The sequence below is a fragment of the Ciconia boyciana genome, chromosome 7, assembly GCF_034638445.1.
Source record: "Ciconia boyciana chromosome 7, ASM3463844v1, whole genome shotgun sequence".
NCBI lineage: Eukaryota > Metazoa > Chordata > Aves > Ciconiiformes > Ciconiidae > Ciconia > Ciconia boyciana.
In genome coordinates this window covers 56,140,588-56,160,170 of record NC_132940.1, presented here as the reverse complement: position 1 = coordinate 56,160,170, position 19,583 = coordinate 56,140,588, and the positions used below count along the sequence as shown (strand labels likewise).

General features: G+C 42.7%; 1 protein-coding gene across 3 annotated transcripts in view; it reads right to left on the bottom strand.

Moving 5' to 3' along the window:
* DIS3L2 (DIS3 like 3'-5' exoribonuclease 2) overlaps positions 1–19,583 on the bottom strand; it is a 195,849-nt gene that overhangs the window by 167,032 nt on the left and 9,234 nt on the right. For 2 of the 3 annotated variants that reach the window (XM_072868187.1, XM_072868188.1), the window contains 3 exons: positions 9,772–9,930; positions 9,328–9,470; positions 3,491–3,544 (listed from right to left, as the gene is read on the bottom strand). In XM_072868187.1, coding sequence (XP_072724288.1) covers positions 3,491–3,544; positions 9,328–9,470; positions 9,772–9,930 — 356 coding nt within the window. The remainder of the gene's footprint in view (positions 1–3,490; positions 3,545–9,327; positions 9,471–9,771; positions 9,931–19,583) is intronic. The other variant, XM_072868189.1, reaches the window with a different exon arrangement.

Genomic DNA, 19,583 nt, shown 5'->3' with positions numbered 1-19,583 from the left:
CATGTTTGGCATCCAGCTAACCTAGATTTAGTTTGGAAGATTCTCTTCATGGGGTGAATAAAGATGAAGTTTCCTGAAGATGCCAACACAAAGGTTTTAGTTTTTAAAGGACTGCCAGTTTTGTCCTTGTTTTTGGCTAATTATTGACAGTGCTCTTGCCGCTTTCATTTCTGTTTCCCCATAATATGGGGAATTTTTCAGTATATGAAAAATTCCATGTGTCTGTTTACAGTGCCATGAACGCATCAAACAATGTGAGCATTTAGTATCAACATCAGCAGTCAACATAGTTTTTCTAGAGCGTGCTATCTTTGCATAGTTTTGAGATACAAAAAAAGAGGATTAGTTTCTTTAGATTAGTACTTCATTGTCTTTCAATGAAAAAAACAGCCTCACAAGAATTAAAATCTTAATCACAACTTTAGTCACTTCTCAGATACACACTCCTGAGTCTCATATGCTTGAGTAAATCCAGTCAGAACTACCAGTGTGCTCAGTCTCCAAGAAAAACTTCTTTTATAACCTGAAAACATGAAGCCCTAATATCACATAAATATCTTACTCTGCTTAGATACCAAAACAATAAAACGGGCAGAACCCTGCCATGATGTGAAACTAAGGCCGTCCTCCAAGAGACCAAATTACTCTTAGAAAGAAAAGCAGCAGCAGCTCAACAGCTGTGTGGAAGCTGCCTCCCATGACAAGATGCAGAAAAATTGCAAAGCCTCTTGGACCAACATAATTCAAATTGGAAACTGTTCTTCTCAAAAAGCCAGATTTTTTACACATGGTCTTATTCCTCATTTCTCCCCACCCTCTCCCTTCTGCCCCAACTCTTTACCTAAATCCACCACATACATAAAAAGAAAAGTTCAAAGTCACTTTTTAAGGAAAATGCCTGCTTTTTTTGTGTGTGTACCTGTAGCTGCTCTGCGCTGCAGGACACAGGCTGGCATTCATGACAATTTGTTTGTTCTATACTTTTTTTCCTTCTCTCCTGTGTCCAAGAAAACACAAGGCAGACCCTTTCCCCCACCCCCTGTAAAGGTGCCTCATGTGTCACACCACCTAGTTAAAGCTGCATCTCCATACTCTGCAAGAGTCTTGTTTTGAATTGCAGACAGTGGCTCTCATCCGAAACAACATACCCCTATATATATATACACACACACAGGCTTATATATGCGTATGCACACCTATTTTAAAGCAGTTAATTTCAATGCCTGCAACAAAGCCGTAATTAGGAAATTGCCGTCAGTTTTGGGTTTGATCCAAAAAGAAGCATTTCTGTATCTTGAGCTCCAGGCTCATGCTTGTTGGGTGAACTTACACACTTCCAAGAACACTTGTGTGTTCCACTTTTTCCTTCAGTGTCCCCTACTCTGCTCAGCTGGCACTTCTGAGTAATAATACAATTAAAATGGCACCGAATCACAACAGAACACAATCACTTGCAAAGTCTCAGCTGCTCCCGGGGTGCATATACTGTATTGGTTGCAATGGCTTCAAGACTTCTGCAGCCCCCTCTCCAGGGAGCATGGGGCTTTTACTGCTCCACAGCCACGTGTGACTATCACCGGCAGTGCTTTCTATCCCCCTCTGACAAGAGGGAGATGTACAGTGCTTTCATCTGCTCTGGAAGTGTCTTCCACAAGCACAGCACAGCCACAGTCACTCCATCACTCATGCTCAGCAGTAGCATTCTTCACACTGACAATGCCGTCATTTCAAACCACACTACTGTGTGCAGGGAAGATATGAGATGAAAGGCAGAGAATTAAATGCTCAGGTCCATTCTCTGAGTAGGTTTCAAGAGAAAGGCCCTGGGCCTTCCCCTCAAGTCTTCATGCAATGAGACAAGCAGACAGAGCACATTTGCAGGAAGAAACACCCTGGGACTTCTGGTATTAGAAGGTGAACAGCTGTTGCGTTTGAACTCCATGAAGCCATAGCCAAGTCAGAGCTGAAGAGAAAGGGGTACACAGTGCCCTAGTCAACAGCAGGAGAGAAAGGGTAATTTTTCACAGCTGCAGCTCTTGCAGCATCTGGCAATGATGGGAAGTCCTGCAGAACACGAATGATGCAAACCCTCCATTATGGCAAATAATGTTATATGAAGGACAGGTGTCCTAAAGCATCTGTCTTAAAGTGAGGACTGTGTCCACACCAGCCAGAGTCATCTTCATCCAGGTGTTGATTCTGCTTGTTATCAAGGACAAGGCTGGTTCTGGTATTCAGCTCCACAAAGGGCAGAAAAGTAGAAAGATAGCTGAGATAACAACCTCAGCCAACACTCCTTAATGTGTGTATTCCTGCATGCAGAAGAGTGAGCCATCGACTGCAGAAGGCAACAGCTGGACATTAGGGGCGATTAGGGGTAAAGCTTTACATCCAATTAAACTCATCTGAGTAGCTTGATTTCTCATTTAACCTTGCATTTTGTAATTTCAGGGAATATGTTTAACAGCTTACACTTACCACACCTACAAGGACACCTATAAAGAAAGGATCACAGTTCCTTTCACTTATGCACACAGAGCTGCTCTACTGATGTACCGGAGAGCTGCTCTGTACTTCTTCCTCTAGTTAACCTTAATCTACTTTGTGTACCCCTGACCTTCCTCCACCCCTGTAATCCCAGCCTTCTCTAACAAAGTGGGCTCCAAAACATTATCCCAAATTAACAACGTGAACTGACAACGCCACGAATTTCAAGGCTTTCAATCCAAGCCCCAAAACAATAGCACTGTTGGTAGCAGGGGCAACAACAGAGTCAGTGTTTCACTGCCCCAGGGCAGGCTCTGCCTTCTCTCCCCCACACCAACGAAACGTTTCAATATGAAACTCTCTCTCATTGACCGGTAACATTTTGACCAAGTCAGTTCCAGATAAAAAGCCTTAGCTGTGCCAGCTGTGAGGTCACCTTCCCTACTGGAAGTCTCTGAAATTGCAAGAGCCCTTCTTTTCTGTCAAAATAAGGAAAGAAGAGAGAAGAGGCGCAAGCCAGTCCCATGTGACTGAAGCACATCCCAAGCCAACCAAGATACAGTTCGCACAAAAGCGGGCACATGAAAAGGAATCACGCATATTATTTCTGGAATGATTTTTCAAATTAGCTCATGCAGCAGATCGAAAATGGAGAGCATATTTGTTTAGGGAAGATTAACTTAAATCAGTGGAAAATCTATAAAACCTCTGCAGCCATAAACCAAGGGTTTCCGATTACGCTATCTGGTGGTCCTCAAACCTGACTTCAGCTGGCTTCTGTGGGACCCAGAAGTATCCCCAATTTCAGCCCAAGCTAAGCAAGTAGTTCTTCGAGGTATGGAAAAGCAGGATTTGTTTGGGAATATCTGATTTAAAAGAAAATCCAGATCATGTTCATTTATTCCAACTCATTCACCTCTGAGTGACCTTTTGTGCACAGCATAACTCCTATCTTAATGCACCTTTACTTATGAACTTTAAAGCATTATACAATTACACTTACTGGAGATGGAATAAAGGCTTCATGGTACTTCTTAGGATTTATTCTCAAGGGTCCCTTAAAAAAAAGAGAAGAAGGAGAAAGATTATGCCTGAATCTTATTAATTTTATATAACATCAGTTAAATTAGAGAGCTGTGGGTAATATATCTACTGTGAAACATGAGAGATACATCTAAATTTCCATTATACATTTCAAGTCTTGACAACTTAGCATCCGAGCAATTTCAAGCCAAAAGGCAGTTTCATGATAGGCTTAAGCAGTCTGTCATCAAAGAGATGTTGAATCATTAGTTGTTGCTGCTACTGGGTGAACTGAGGATCCAAGCCCTCCTGTTCCCTTCACACATTTTCTGCTGAGCATCCAGCAACTTCACTAACAAACAGAAAATAGAAACAATTTGTTTTCCTCTGTTTTGGAAAAGCAGAATGTTGGTTTTGCTTATTTTGGAGGATGGGAGGAAAGAGGAAAAGCTGACCTGCTGAGCTTGCACGGCAGCAGGTATCAGCCTTATGGGGCTCTGGCTGCTTAGGCTGTTCCTGTAAACAGACAGTAGCAGTAACTCCATGATAAAGGACATTTCCAAAGAAGAATCAAAAGGATTTTCCAAAAACAAACATTTAAAGTCTACAGGATTAAATTCTGTCTAAACACGCTTAAAGTCAAACTATCTTAAATACATTTGAAACTCCATGGTCTATCTATTTCTGCTTTGTAATCTGCCACCTCAAAGCTCCATTCACCTGCAACAAATTCATATCACCCCTCCAAAGTAAACCAACTAGTTTTGCTGCTTGCGCTCAGGTCCATCCAAGAGAAAGGGAGAGCCAACCAAGGACTTACAGACTCCACAACAGTGCCGTTCCCATCCCAAGAGGGTCCTGGGAATTGGGATTCAGGCGACTGCAGTTAAAACTGACAGCATTTGATTCTTACGGAAATACAACTAGGTAACTGCCTTCAGACAAGCTTCTGCTTTGGGCTGAAACTTTAAAACTTTCTCCACTTGTGCATTTGAAATAATGTTGGCCAATTTGTTATACGAACAGATTCCATCTGTTTGCACTTCTGTGTTAAGCAATCATAGGAACCTCTCACAGGAATTGCTTCCTTAAAAATTTACTGCGGCATATAATTTTTTTATGTATTCTGGGAAACACTCAGACGATAGGAAAATAAAGCTGATTACATGTGAAAGTTTTGCTGCCTTGAAGAAGAATTTGCAGATTTATGAAGGTTTTCCATTGTTTTTATTTGCTTAAGTTTGGAAATACCAGCACCATATATTCTATATTCTTTAGGCATTATTTGAATACTTTGCTGCGATGTCTTATTTTGTGCCTTATGTAACTAGTATTAACAAGCACACTAGCCACATGGCAGGCACAACCCGGGACAATGGCACAAAAACAAAGACGGCCCACTGGGAACAACCCTGGGGATAGTTTATGCTTAGGCAAAATGAGAGCTAACTCACTGTCATCAGCCTCTATTAGTGCTGGTACCCACTGATGGAAAACTCTCAATGGCCTTTTTTCTCCCCTTATTTCCCAGAATCAGCCATCAAAAACAATACATTGTTAGTAAAGGAAGCTGCTATGGAGAGAAAGGAAAAAATGAAAAGGGATGGCTGCTCTGCTTGACAACAAGTCAAACAATTCCCATACCAGCATCTACCCACCAGCACAAAGCAGATGAGGGGATATCCTGTGTTACTCTGCAGAATCCCCTTGAATAGTTTGGGACAGCTGTCAATCAGCCAGGTGCAAATGCCCATTATGCGCGTGAAAAATCAGGTTTTGTGTCCATGGCCCAGAAGGCGCCAGAGCGGCTACGTGCACATGGATGCCCAGCTCCAGCAAACACACAGAGGAGCAAAGTGTTACCATGTTTACCGTGCAGCGGGTTTCTCTACATTTTATATGCACTACCTAATTATGATCAGCATTAGAATTCTTACATCAAGTAGCATTAAAATACTTCAGCTCTTTCCTTAAAGCAAGGAACTCCCAAAATTTATCTTAGAAAGCAGATGGGCCCTATTATCTGTGCCTATGAAAATCCTATTTACAATGTTGTGCATTTCACGCTGTGATATCATATCTGGAACCAGTCACTCTCCCCATCTGCAATGAACAACTGTTCTCATATGTGTTTTAGGGGGTGAGGATCTGGCTGCAGAGTCTCATGATGTCACACTAATGTTGTATTATTTTACAATAGCTTGCAAATAATAGCTGCTATATTTATCAGTGTTTTTATGTCAGTAGGGCCTTTGTTTTGAAAGGGAAGAGAAAGGTTTGCAGGAAGGTTTCTAAAACACTTTCTGATGATTCAAGTCAGCTTAACACATACTTGCCAAAAAAGTTTCTAACCTTATTGAACTTCCCCAGCAAGATACAAAAGGGTCATGATTTCTCAAGTTGCTCTGCTAGAACCAGGGCAGGCAATACTCAGACTAAACTTCAAACATCTCAAATCAAGCAGTTTATAACAGCTATCATAACACATGTCTAGATTCATTTTTATGTACAAAACACCAAAAAAGGTAAGAGTTCAAGTATGTGCTTGCTACCAAGGCCACCTCTGAAAAAACAATCCATGAAAATTAGGGAAACCCCAGCCTTCATACCCACAAAAGAACAGCTTTCCAAGGAAAAACACTCTTAACGGCAAAGCAGGCTCTGCACCTCTGTACGCTGTGCACTCTCGCTCCACCTGACCCCAGCAGCCCTGCAGGGAGGGTCTGAGAGACGCTGGAGGCGTGGAGCAGACATGAGTTTCTGGCTGGTACTTCACAGGATGATTACGGTCCTTTGGGTCAATGTTCCTTAATACATAACCTGACTTCATCTGTTGTGTATAGCCAACACCATCCGCTTACGTAACTATGCAGAAGTTATTCAGTCTTGTTTGCCTTCAGACGGGCCGATGTGATTCCAACCAACCTGACATGCTTGGTGTTTGCTCATCACAGACAGTTTTACAGGCGGGGAAGTGGGAAGTCTACGCACTCTTAAACGCCTGAGCTCAGATCCCCTTTCTTGTGGAAGGACGCTTCCGCACACGTTGCATGATTAAATGAATCCAGGAATCCCTCGGGGCACGCTTCTCCATGCTACTTATCAAAAACTGAGTTATGTCAGATACAGTACCAGAAATCATTAAGACTAATATTATTGACAGACGTCAGCACCCATAAAGATAACACTTTTGTTCTTCTTGATCTAGGACTGCTTAATCTTCATGGCCCTCGTGTTTTATCTGAGCGATCTCCACGTCTGCCAGTAGTTTCCATGGGTTGGGCTTTCAGGAGCATTTAGTTGCGTAGCTGCATTGCCCGGGTCCAGCAACATCCTCAGAGTTCATGGGAGGGTCTTTTCTCTCTAACAGTTCTCTCAAGTTCTCACACAAATATAAGCAGATCCACTGTTTCCAGGATGCTCCAGCTGACAGCCCCTGCTCAGAGAGTCATCCTTCTGTCTGGCTTGCACTCATGTTTGCTCAGGACCATCAGATTCAGACCAATAGGTTTGTTCTTCTCTTCCACATCCTCTTGTGGAGCATTTTTGCAGGTTACCATGCCAGACTAATGCCCTGCTTTTGGGAATTAATGCAACAGGTATTTGTTCACTGTGTCTCTTGCCATTGTACAGAATAGTGCTGAATATTTGTCCATTCACTAAAGTTGCTTTCAGGATCTCACCTATCCTCGTTGAGACTGCAATGATGACTGGGCTTGATGAGATCATGAGGATGAAGGAGCTGAAAATGAGAGATACTGAGCTGGGATGCCCATGATCTGACACTCAGGCCTAAATGATTAAGTCCAGTTTCTACAGCCTCAACTGTTTCCCTGAGATGTGGAACTGGATGAAAGGAAAACAGATACAGCCTAAGAAAGGACATATGACTCTTCCAGTTATGCAGCACATGACCTGGAGTAGACACTACTCATTTACAAGAATTAGGGATTCTTCTGCCAGAGAGCATGCAATCACAGGTCCTCCGGGACTCAGCATTTCAATGGGATTCTCAGGTAGTAGTCATAGTCTGATGTGCCTCATCTGCAGCTGCACTCGACCTCATGGGCAGCCTACACACACTGCACTTAATGCTATCAGGCGGCATTACCAAAAACAGGTGCCAAAAACACTCCTGAAGGTAAGGCAGAAGCTTTAGTTGCTGCCATATGCCACTGCAGCCATGGGGAGAAGTCACAGTTTGAGGCTCCCATTTCTTTCCTCACCATTTACTTCCCATTGTGAATGTCTGTGATGGTCTTTAAAAAGGCAGTGGCCTAAGGTCTGGGTAGCCCAGTGGACCACTCCATTCATCAGCAGGGATATGCCACATAGTCATTTTTCTGAAAGCTAAGAGCTCATCAGATTGGTCTTTAGGATGGAATCAGGCAATCTTATATGTGGAATCCTCATCACACCTCCAGAAATTATGCCATTATATTATTATACAAGAATTACTATACAATTATAACAAGAAATTAGACAAAAAGTGAGGTGATGCCACTTGCAACTTCAATGTATTGATGAAAGTAAGTATCACAACCTCACCAGCATTACAACACTGATTAAATGGTAATGCCATTATGTGTTTGGGTAAACAATGCCTCAGCATGAGTGTCGGTCATGCCCTTACTGACTTCCACCTGCCTTTTTTCCCCAGCCAGTCTGATCTCACTGGGACCCCAGGAGTGTCCTGAAGAACATTACACCATGTTGAGGACGGTACTACAACAGTGGTTCTAGGATGCTATCCTCTTCTCCTACTCCTCAGTGAACCTCAGCCCTGACTGCCTTTATGCAAAACTCCTTCTGAAATCCAGCTACCCACACAAATGGCAGGTCCACCCCCACACTTTGCTAGATATTCAGAGAAGAACTGCTGCCTAATTATGGCTGCAGTTTTGCTGCTCCAAATGGAAGCACAAAGTCCAACCTTTGATCTTTGCAATCTGTAAAATGAGAACATGCTTATTGCTAGCTGTCCAAGGCAAATAACTATACACACACATGCAAATGATTTTCCATATCTTGATGGGCTCTTCAGCTCCATCTACTATCTGTGCCTTACTTCAGTAAACCAGACTCTGTCATCAGTGGCTGGGTCAGCCCTATGACCTTAGGGGAGTGCAAAGAAAATTATGCAAGCAAGGGTCCAGTACCACTGCCTGGCCATTTGATATTAATTTAACCAGTTGCATCATAGTTTATAACAAGTTATTGCAATGCCCTGGTAGGCACAGCCCTATGAGACCCCAGGGACCACAGCGTTACCTGCACCAACACTCTCCCTCTTTTTTGTGGGAGGGAGACTTCTGGGAAGAGTTGATAGATTGAAAAAAGAAGAGTAGATCTGGAAGCGGAGGCGTCTGCACCTCATTGCTGAGGACTAATGAACATCTTCGTAAGAAATTTCAACAAGAAGTATCTTGCTAAGGGCATTCATTTTTACTTACACTGACAAAGACAGAGGCTGCCAGCACCTGCTGTGTTTTTGAGCATCATCTGTAAAAGCAAGTGTCTCCACAATAATGACTATCACAGCTAGCAGACCATCCAACCAGAACTCTGCAATTCATCATGAGTGTGAATCAGGAATTTTATAGAACATGCAATCAAACTAAAAACTATACTTCAGCTGAGCGTAAAAGATTCCATTCTACTGCTAGAACCTTCTGAGAGGTAAAAAAATCTTCCTCTAGCATCTACAAGTGGTACATCAATTCCCTGTCATGCAACCAACTGACATTGATTTCCAACAACTGCCTGTGATTTCCACAGACTTATCACAAGAGCATGGACATTGTATGTTCCAGGCACCTGAATTAGCTCTCCTCTTTTCAGTCCTGCTGAAACATCTTCTTTTGACATGTAGGCTTCAAATATACTCTTCTTCCTCCCTCGAGTGGGTTTATTTCGATTCTTTCTATCACCTGATGTTGGGACAGCAGCATAGGATCCTCCTGCAAACAAAAATTCATAAGCATTATCTTGTCCACCAAACTTGTCTATGTGTCTTAACAGCAGCTGTACAGAGGCTTTGTATTCAAAGTTGAACTTCTGAGAACAGTTTGCCTAGAAATACTGGCACCCGACTTCAGAGCACCGAAAAGCCTGGAATAATCATATTTTACAACTAATCGACAGTCTTTTACAGCTCATTTTAGAGTTAAGAGCATTCATCCCAGCCCATCTTTTAATAGTGCTGAGCACATGCTTCAAGGCAGCTTATTCCTGAAGCGTGTACGCACTCTGCTTTAATACCTCTGGGAGTTCCCAGTTGTCTAGGATTTATTCTGCTGTCTGAATTGTTCATTGTTTCTGTCTGCAATTCAGAGAGTTGCCTCTTCCTATTGAAGTTCTGGGGAGTTCTTGCAGATTCAGAGTTGTTTCTGGTCCTTGCAAACCCTCTCTTTTCTGCACCTGAAATCAAACACAGGTTTGAAATAACAGGGGAGGGAAGAGGAACCCCATTGCCAGCTTGTGGTCCTGGTAAAACTCATGGTCTGCAGTACATCAGTATAAGTCACAACTGTGAGTCACACTCTTTATCCAAAAGAAACGATGTCTTCATTAGTTCATTTGTAATCTGTTGGCTATTTGTGCCTCTTAATCCACCACTAGCTTATTTTAGCATAAATAAAACTCTGGAAATTACGATACTAAAGTTGGATACAACCCTTCCAAAATCCTGGGAAATTCATTAGGGCACATAAAATGTGAAATTGTTAAACTGTTTCCAAAGCCTCCACCCCATTAAGCCCCCAAGTAGTGAGAAAATATAACTTCCCTACAACTTAATTAAGTAGTTCAGGAATCATAGAGAAAAAAAAAATCTCAACAACCCACTCTGGAGTAATTAACTTCTGAGCTACCAGAGGCAGCACAGTACACAACACCACCAAAAAGCCAAGGCTCCAAATGTCCAGCCTGCTCAGAATAGGCCATGATCATACAAAAATATTCTGCAAAGACTCACCCCCTCCTTCCCTGCCATCACCTCAGCCCCTTCCCTACAGCCAGGAGAGCAAGCAGCAGCTTCCAAAGCATATGCCAACGCTGTTCCATGGATCAGCACATTGGAATGCAACCCAGCACTGCGCAGCTGCCCTCTTGGCCCTCCACCTGGATACTGAACATGTCATCACAGCTTTGCCTTCCAGCCCCTCCTGGCTACACTCCCTGGGTCCAAGCTTGTACCTGCAAGTCAGAAAACGTGCAATGCCAACTTATTTGCTATGGGGCTATCCAAGTTACAAGGCAAATTTTTTACGTATGGTATCCTTCACAAACGAAATCACAGATTGCTTCATGGAATTAAACAGAAGCAGCAAGAAAAAAAATGTTTTAAAAGCTGTACTTAAGAAGAGATGTTTAAAAATATGGTACGGTAAGAGAAAACTGCTACTTTACCCACTCACAGACAAAAAGCAGCTTCCATATATAATAACAGGCAAATCAGCAGGAGGAGGGAGGGATCCTCCTAATTCAGGAGAGGAGACACACAGACAGGCAGAGGGACAACTCAAGGTGCCGACTCAGACCAGCCCAGGTAGAGATTATATGCCACAGCAGTGTCTCCAAATGGGATGCTTAAATGAAGAGGGGGGCTCTGTGTTCAGTGACGATAAGGATAAGAGCAACATAGTTTGGCCTCTTTCTACATGATCAAGCTTTTCATACTCTGCGCATGCTTTCAGGGAGGAGACTGTCCGAGGGAGGTTGCAGCTGTAACACAGCGAGAGCGCAGCCGCACATTTAGGTTTCAACCAATGTGAACAAGGCAATACTACCCGTATGGACCACATGATGAGACAGAACTAAAATTAACTGATTTGCAAATGCCTAATGAACTGATTTGCAAATGCCCTAAGCGTCAAGAGATTAAGTTCAAAAATAGACACCAAAAGTAAAAGTATGGACTAGAGAGATCTGAGCAGAATAGCTTTTGAATTGGCAACACGGTTTGCTCTTGATAGGGTTTTCAGAGACATTTTGGTGAAGGAATCTGACTTAAACTGCAACAGGCAGGATCTTAGGAACACTATTAAAAAAGCAAGGCACTAGGCTGATCACTCAGAGAGGTCACACAATCTGCTTCGTTGGAGGTTCTTAAAAATAGGTGAGACAGACGTCTGCCAGAGTTGGTCTAAAAAGAGTAGTTTTTTCCTTGATGTAGTGAAATGGATTACACAAGCTTGTAAGGTCCTCTAAAGCCCTCGTTTCTATGACAGCAAGTCACAGAAAATACTACTATGAATTAAAGAACTTGGAATAAAAAGGAGGCTAAATCTTAACTTGTAATTAAGAAGGAGCCGAAAAAAAGAGAGCAGAAAACTAAAATGCAGGGGATAAAAGAGAAAAAAATGTCTCATGAGTTGGGAAGTGAGCTGAGAGCCAGAATTAGCCACTGCAGAGCAGAGCTGCCCCAGCACTTGCTGTGGCCGTCGGTTCAGAAAGTTTGGGACCACTACTGCCAAAAATAACGCACAGCAACAGCAAAGGGTGGAGAAGCACCTTTCCATGCCGAAAGGTAGACACGCAGAGAGGCACTTGCACGGTTTCAACACTTAATCCTTTGGCTTGCTCTCCGGTGGGATTTTTCATCTGCTCAGACTCGGACACAAACTCGAAGAAAAAAATTCACTCAAATGAACAAACTCTGCTTCGACATAGATGGCTTGCAAGCCAGTTTACACACAGCCACTTTGGATAAGTATTTGACCCCATTGGCCGTGATGTTTATGGCTAAACAAAACCACCCCTGTTACAAAGCCACAGACAACTGTCACAATTAGCATTCAACTGGAACACATCGAATTCTGCATGACTCTAATTTCTTGTATTTCTCCTTTTAAAAGAGAGAGAGCTAACTACAGGTTGCCATCTGTTTCAACTAGATTCAATATTTGCTTCTATAATGCACCTGTCCCCTAAAACTGGAAGTTAGAAGTATTTCTCATGATGGGCTTTCCTGCTGTCCCTGCTGCCCAGCATTAATATTCTGATGGATAAACAGACATCATTCCACAAAGCAAACTGTAACTTGACAATTCTATAGGTAGCAGGGGATATATTGAGACTATTCTTTCCGAAATAACTGCTGTCACTAACTTAGTTAAATTTTATTGCAGCACCAGGTCTGACTTTTTCTGTGGTGTTAAATTTGTGTGATTTGTAAGATATAACAAAATCTTTTAAGGTAAGATGTCACACAAAGTAATAACACATACTAGGCATTAAAATAATCAATGACTAAATAAATTAGTAAGTAAATAAATATAATAAAAAATTAAAAATAACTTCAGTAGAAGGGAGACTAAGGCACAGTGACTGAGAGCTGAGGTTGGTTGATACATCCTAACAGGAGGGCTGAAGCAACCACAATGCACCAGACATGTCTGCGTGTGCAGAACCACTCAAGCTTGAACGCAGAGCAATTCTAATGCAAGACACAGATGTATTCACAACACACAGCAAATGCAACATGTTCGGGTATGTTTACCTGGCTGCACAGATGATGTAGAGCTGCTCTCTGTGGATGCAGCCACCACTTGCCTGGGACTTCTAGACGTTCTGCCATTTCCAGTGGGAAATAATACAGGAATAACAATTTGAGGAAAGGTGGTTGACTGTTGATTACCTCAAGTCCTCTGGAGGGAGATAGTTTGAAATAACCCCAACACCTGTATCAGGCAAGGAGACTGCCTACAAAGGTGACAGAGGGACACCTACATAGGACCAGGACCACTGCACAGGCAGAACAGTGAACCACCTCAACCTAGCCAAGGGGAGGCACCTGTGGGAAGTAGAAACACACAACCAGGAAAAGGAGCAGAAAGGATGGAGCTGGCTCCAACCCAGGAGCCCAGTCTGGCATCCCGCATGCAGGCAGCAGCGGTTGGTTGAGCTCTGCTGGAAGGACAGCGCTGGAGCTCAATCTAGAATCCAAACCATCACACTTCATCTCTGTCACAACAACGACATCACGATGGCACATTTTGGTCTTTAAACCTAAGTACCTATTAAACTTATTTTGGAAAAAAAATGCATGCAGGCAGCTTCTCAGAATAATTGATCTGGCTTACAGTAAGAGAAGAGGCTAGATGTTTTAAATCAGCTTATTCTGACATAATTTCTACAAAATCACTCTATAGTTTAGGTTTTGAAAAGTACTACATTTAATTAAATTTACATCTATTAGTCAGTTGATCAGCTAGATGGTCAACTAAATCAACTAAACATGAAGTTAGCAAGGCCAGAAAGTATTTAATTTTATATTAAAATTTGCATATCGCTTTACACAAGAAAGAACCAAGACCCTCAATTTTATTTACCAAAAATAAAACATTTCCAGCTGCCCTCTAACACCTGACAAGCTATTTGATTACTACCAGCACAGAAGGAAAGTATTCCTCACTGAATTTTCATCAGAACATCCATGACTCCTTGGATACCTCCCATCCAGGATCCAGCAAGAACTAATTTTACTTGAGCGATCTAAGTGAATTCCAAGGTATGGACATCTTGGTATAGCTTTCTCTATTCCTGTCAAAGGGCATCTACCTTGCCATTAGGCATTTTTATCTCTAACTAAACTTCCAGCTTTGTTACCATCTACCTTATTTATATTTAGCCCAGCTCCCTAGGGTGGGCAGGACTGTGAGAGCATAACACCTCCACAGGTTTAGGACTCTCACCCCACTGACAGCTATCTCAACACATAACAGTTCCTTTTACGTTTAAAAAAAAGGAATTCTGTTGAAAGCATTGGACAGAACAATATTGTTACAAACTTTTCCAACACAAAATACTTCCCTCTATTACTTACCTTTATCAGTCCGTGACTGGGCATCAACACCTCTGCTAACTCTGCTATTGCTAAGAGGATTTTCCACTGCTTCCCAGGATTAGATCATGATCTAGATATGCAAAGGAATCTTTCAAATACCCCTGCTTTACAGTTAGCATAAGCATGAGAAGAAACAGAAGCATATCCCCAGAACTGTTAACATGCAATAGAACAATTTGTTATCAGTTAATGAGACACTCTCAACACACGGTTACTAAATATTTGTCCATATTTCTACAATGTTTCATTTCATTGCTGACACATTTCAATGACTTAAACCAATTTCCTTCAAACCTTCCAAGAGGTTCCCTGACATTTAATTCTTCAAGACAACCCAGCTATGCACTTAGGAAAACACTGTAAGGATACACCCATGAGCTAGAAGGCATGGTAGCTACCAAATGAAGGGTTACCCAACCTTGCCCTACCTCCAAAAGCAGGAATTAACCAACTAAAGGCAACGACAACTACTCTGATGCCAACCCTTGCTTAGTCCTATACTCCTGTTTAAGTCAGACTAGGTTAAGCATGGCGAGACAGCTAAATAAAGCATGTTCCTGCTCATCCTTGCCAAAGACTCAAGGAATTAGAGTCCAACCATATTCAAGTTGGCCCTTGGCTCCGGGCAGGGTTGGCAAAGCAAATTTTAGAAACCATCAGATTTGGTCTTTTAGCAAAGGAATACTCTCCACAACCTGCCAAGAAGTCCTACCTGCAACTTCATGAGCCACTATGGATGCTGACGTGTAACAGGGCATATTAATAGTCTCAATACAAGAGTTTAGCCAATGGAAACTCTGCCTTGTTTTGCAAAGACGTCTAGGACCCAAAAAATCCCAAATCCTCCATAGCCCCTGAACAACCCATCCCAGGTACTTCTGTGAATCTAACTCTGCCACCTTTGATGAGCTGGGGGGAACGCAGTTTCTAGCTGGTAACTCCAGATAGGCACAGACCTAGTGTTGACACTATTGTACCAGGCAACTATTTGTTTCATTCTCCGAAGTCAAATAAACCCTACAAGCAAAAGCATGCTTTGCCAGTACAAACTGCATTAACATCAGGGCAGTTTTGCTAGGATCCCCATGTCTTTCCCTTTCATATGCTTAAAGAGTCAATTTAAAAGCCATTTGATATTTTCTGCTGCTCTAAAGCCTCTAAAATAATTTCCTCTCAAATTTTAAAAGCCAAAATACATTTGGTACATTGTTTTTAATTTCTAATGCACCAGTGACATCCAGTATATGCCATATTATATAAGTGACTAACTCAAAAACTCCAAGCACTTAAATGATTACTACAATATCTGGGATCAAATTACCACACACAGGCAAAAACAACAGGCAAAACCACCAAACACCATTGAAGTGATCTCAAATGCAAGTTATGTCAACAAAAAACACTGGTCATAGACAGGCCAGAAGTAACTAGCTATTTATGTTTTGCAAAATATTTTGCGGATTTAAGAGATTAAATGTCCCACTAATGGTAACAGCCAAGTATTTTCTTGTTCTATTTTCTTTTAAAAGGAAACACACAAAGACAGCTGTTGGTATAGCTGCTCAGGGAAAGACTTCTGTACCAGGAAGAAAAAAGACACTCCTTGGAAGATGCCTCAAGCAAAACTCTGTGCTAGAGCCCCAATAACACAAACAGGACCAAAACCCATCCACCACACTCCCTGTGAGCTCAGCTCTACTCCAGCCTGTGCTAGGAACAGCCATGCTTCGACACTGCTCTCAACATGAATTAAACAAGTTCAGAGTTCTCCGACAGCCTTGGAACAGAACCACCTCCATGCATTTTACAGTATCTTGAAGCAAACCGGTTAAGTAAAGTAGATGGCTCAAGATTAAAGACAAAGCAATAGAGAGAAATGAGGATGTCATGGGAAAGAATTCATTAGAGATGTAGGAGGGAAAGGCAAGACTTTGAGATACGTTATCAGTTCAGTGATATTTCATAGCAGCAAAGAGACTTTCAGGAGATAAACCTGGTAGGCAGTATTTCAGATGCTCAATCTGGGGCCTAAGAGAAAGCCTGAGAGCACATTCTCCTTATCACGAGCAAATAAAAAAGAGATCATCCTTCTCTGATGAAATGTAAACTCAAAGAATCCTAAACTGGAGGTTCTGCAGCACACTCCAGTGCTCAGTCCAAGCCTGACCACAGAGCTAAAGGGATCCTACAACATTGCTGTGAGTCTTCCTCAAAAATAACTAAGGATGGGAATGATTTGAAATTATCTTAATGATTGAAAAGTAGGGCAAACTTCCAGGAAAGGGAATATCTTGGCGGAATTGGGAAAGGACGGTGATATGACAGCACTGTAGGGATTTAGGCAGATGGCAGATTGCATAATTAAGTTTAAAGTTAATTAAACAGTCATTCAAAGAAGAGAAACAATGCAGACCTACATTTACATGCACAGGCTCAGCCAAAATGTAAATTCTATGCAAATGTCCTGAACTGAGTGGATGATGTATTGAAATCCAGCTGCCAGCACTAGCTCCCATGTCCACCAGTCTCCACTAATTGACCCATTACGATGGGCCACCAGGGCCCTGCCACAGCTTAAAACTGAGCTGTAACTTTCCACTGTCTAGACAAATCCAAACAAAGTGAGAAGACAGCGCTTAAAATGAAGGCCTGTCCGCACAGCTCTTTAATGTGATTTCAGTAGTGATTCAAAGCAACCGGTTCCTCTAGCAGCAGCCCAACTGGTTTCAAGCAACCCTGCGCAACGTAACACAGCTCCTCCGCCTGTGCCAGCCAGCAGCTTGTCTACCACCATGACTGTGTTTGTGCACCCGAGAACACATGTCATTACCAGGACATGGTCCGGCTGTGAGCCATCTGTGCACCCGGGAACAAATTTGTTGCTCTCTCACCCTGCCTCTTTGGAGAAGGTGATTCTCCAAACATTTTTAGCAGAAAGTTTGCCAAAATTTGCGCAGAAGAGTTGAAAGTCCAAGAAAAAAAAGCGCAAAGGGAATCCTTGCCACATGGGGGACAAGCTGGCTGCAGAAAGGCAGCCTGGCCCCCAGCCGGTGACTCCTGGATGGGGAAATACAGGCTGTCATGGTTTGTGAGTGAGTTCATAGGGCCCTGAGCTGCTTTTGGAGGTGACTGTGCCACTATAGCTGGTTGTAAAAGATTCAGACATTCGGCATTCTTACAACATGCCACTAAGGAAGAAACATTCCCCCTTACAGATGGAGGTAGCAAAAAAATGAAGTGGCCTGTCCATGGATACCCAGGAAAGTCAGGAGCAGAGAGAGATGCTCATTTCCAGAACCCATGGAAATGAGGTGGGAAGCACATGTTGCCCCCTCTCTTTTGCTTTAAGCTGCACATCCTTATTTAAAACTCTTGTGCTGCATGCCCCTAGATTTCAATATGGAACTAGGGAACATGAAAATGTTCTTGCTGACTTTGGCTTTCTGAAAGGGCTTATGCTTTGAAAAACTGAAATGAAGAAAAATGCACAATGGATTCTTTCTGCTGTGGAAAACAATGCTGTGGAAACTGCTCCCAGCCGCCAAGATCATGTGCCCACGACACCATGATTCCTCTTCCAAAACACTTCCAAGCATCCTGATGCTTGCAGGATTTTGACTTCAGTAACTCAGACAGTAATTGCAGTTTTATTCAATTCCTCAGCAGGGTTTGTGTTGTAGGAATACTACATGAGTGCAAGAGCCAAAGATACCATTCCAGGCTCTGAACTAAGGGTTGGTGACGAAACTCATTAAGTAGCAATAGACTAAAAGTTTATCAAAATAGTTACTGTGCTCCAGCTGCGTGCAGCAGCACAGCGGCGTTGTCAGGGAGGGGATACAGCCCTTCTGGTTTTCAGGACTCTCTGTGAACCTGCTCCACCCTGCCCGTGACCTCCTAACTACCTACTCCGCCTGATGACTGCACTCCTCCAGGCTTCTACTCCTGCCTTGGGATGTGGGTCAGGGCTGCTTCCACTGCCCCCTCGTCCTTCCATCCTCCCAAACCATCTTTCACAATACCTTTTGCTCTTTGTTTTATCCAGCAACTACACTGTGAAAAGGCTTCTTCAATACTTCAAGAAAAACATTTTAAAAGCATAACATTGCCGAAGTTCTCTCTTTGATTTCCCTGGGCTTCAGTAGTTTGAGGGAAGCAAGTTGCTTGACGATCACAAGAAGTCAAGAGGCTTTGAAAGGCAAAATATCTGACGGGAGGTGCTAACATAGTAGAAGACATTAACAGCTGAAGAAATGAAGGAACTGCTTTCAGATTCATACATATCCCAAGGTTACCAAATGTGCTGCAGAATAAGACAATTTGCTGATGAACTGTTCCCCATACTGTCCATTCAGTGTAGTAGGTACATAATTCAAACCCCTTAGTACTGTGGAGGAAAAATGCCTAAAAACATACAAACTGAACAAAAACGCATTACCATTACAGGCTTGTATCTATCTGTAGAGCGCCTGAAATATTCTCCAGGGCATGACCTGCCCCATACATCTGTGGGCTGCAGCTGCTAGTGTGGACATTTTCCTTCAGCACCCTGGAAATTTTTATTTTTGTCACAGAAGACATTATTTAATGCAAGAGATCCCAACATTTTGTTTTCCATCCTGCTTCAGCCAAGTTTCAACTCTCCGTAGCTCAGATTTCCCCACAAGAGGGAGTTAGGGACATGCAGCCCACAGCATTTCATGGAGCTAGTTAGCAGGGGGCTTGAGGGCAAGAGATGGACACCAGCACATAGGACAGGAGAGGCAGAAGCAGAGGCTGGAGAGCAGGGCAGCAGTGAAATCCCTGCAGCAGCCATGGCCCGGAGAGGAATCGCAATTAGCCACTGAAGCCAGCTGCAAAGCATCTGTCCTACCTACCTGGGTACCCAGGGTGAAGGAGACACTTCAGAGATTATCTGAACAACAGGCCAGAGCTGATTAGGGTGTGCGGGCTGGCTGACCTCACGGATAGCAAAGGGCAGAGGGCTTTTTCAAATTAATTCCTTTTTGAACTACAGTGTATTTCAGGCATAGAATTTATTATCAGGACTTTTAAACGTGCCAGTGACAGCCCACATGCCACAAGCCTTGGTAAAACCGTTCCAATGGTCATTCACCCTCACTGCTAAATTGAGCTGTATTTCAAGCCTGGATTTGTTTAGCCTCAAATGTGTTATATCATAATCTGCTCAACTGAGTAGCCTATTATTGAACATCTGTTCCCC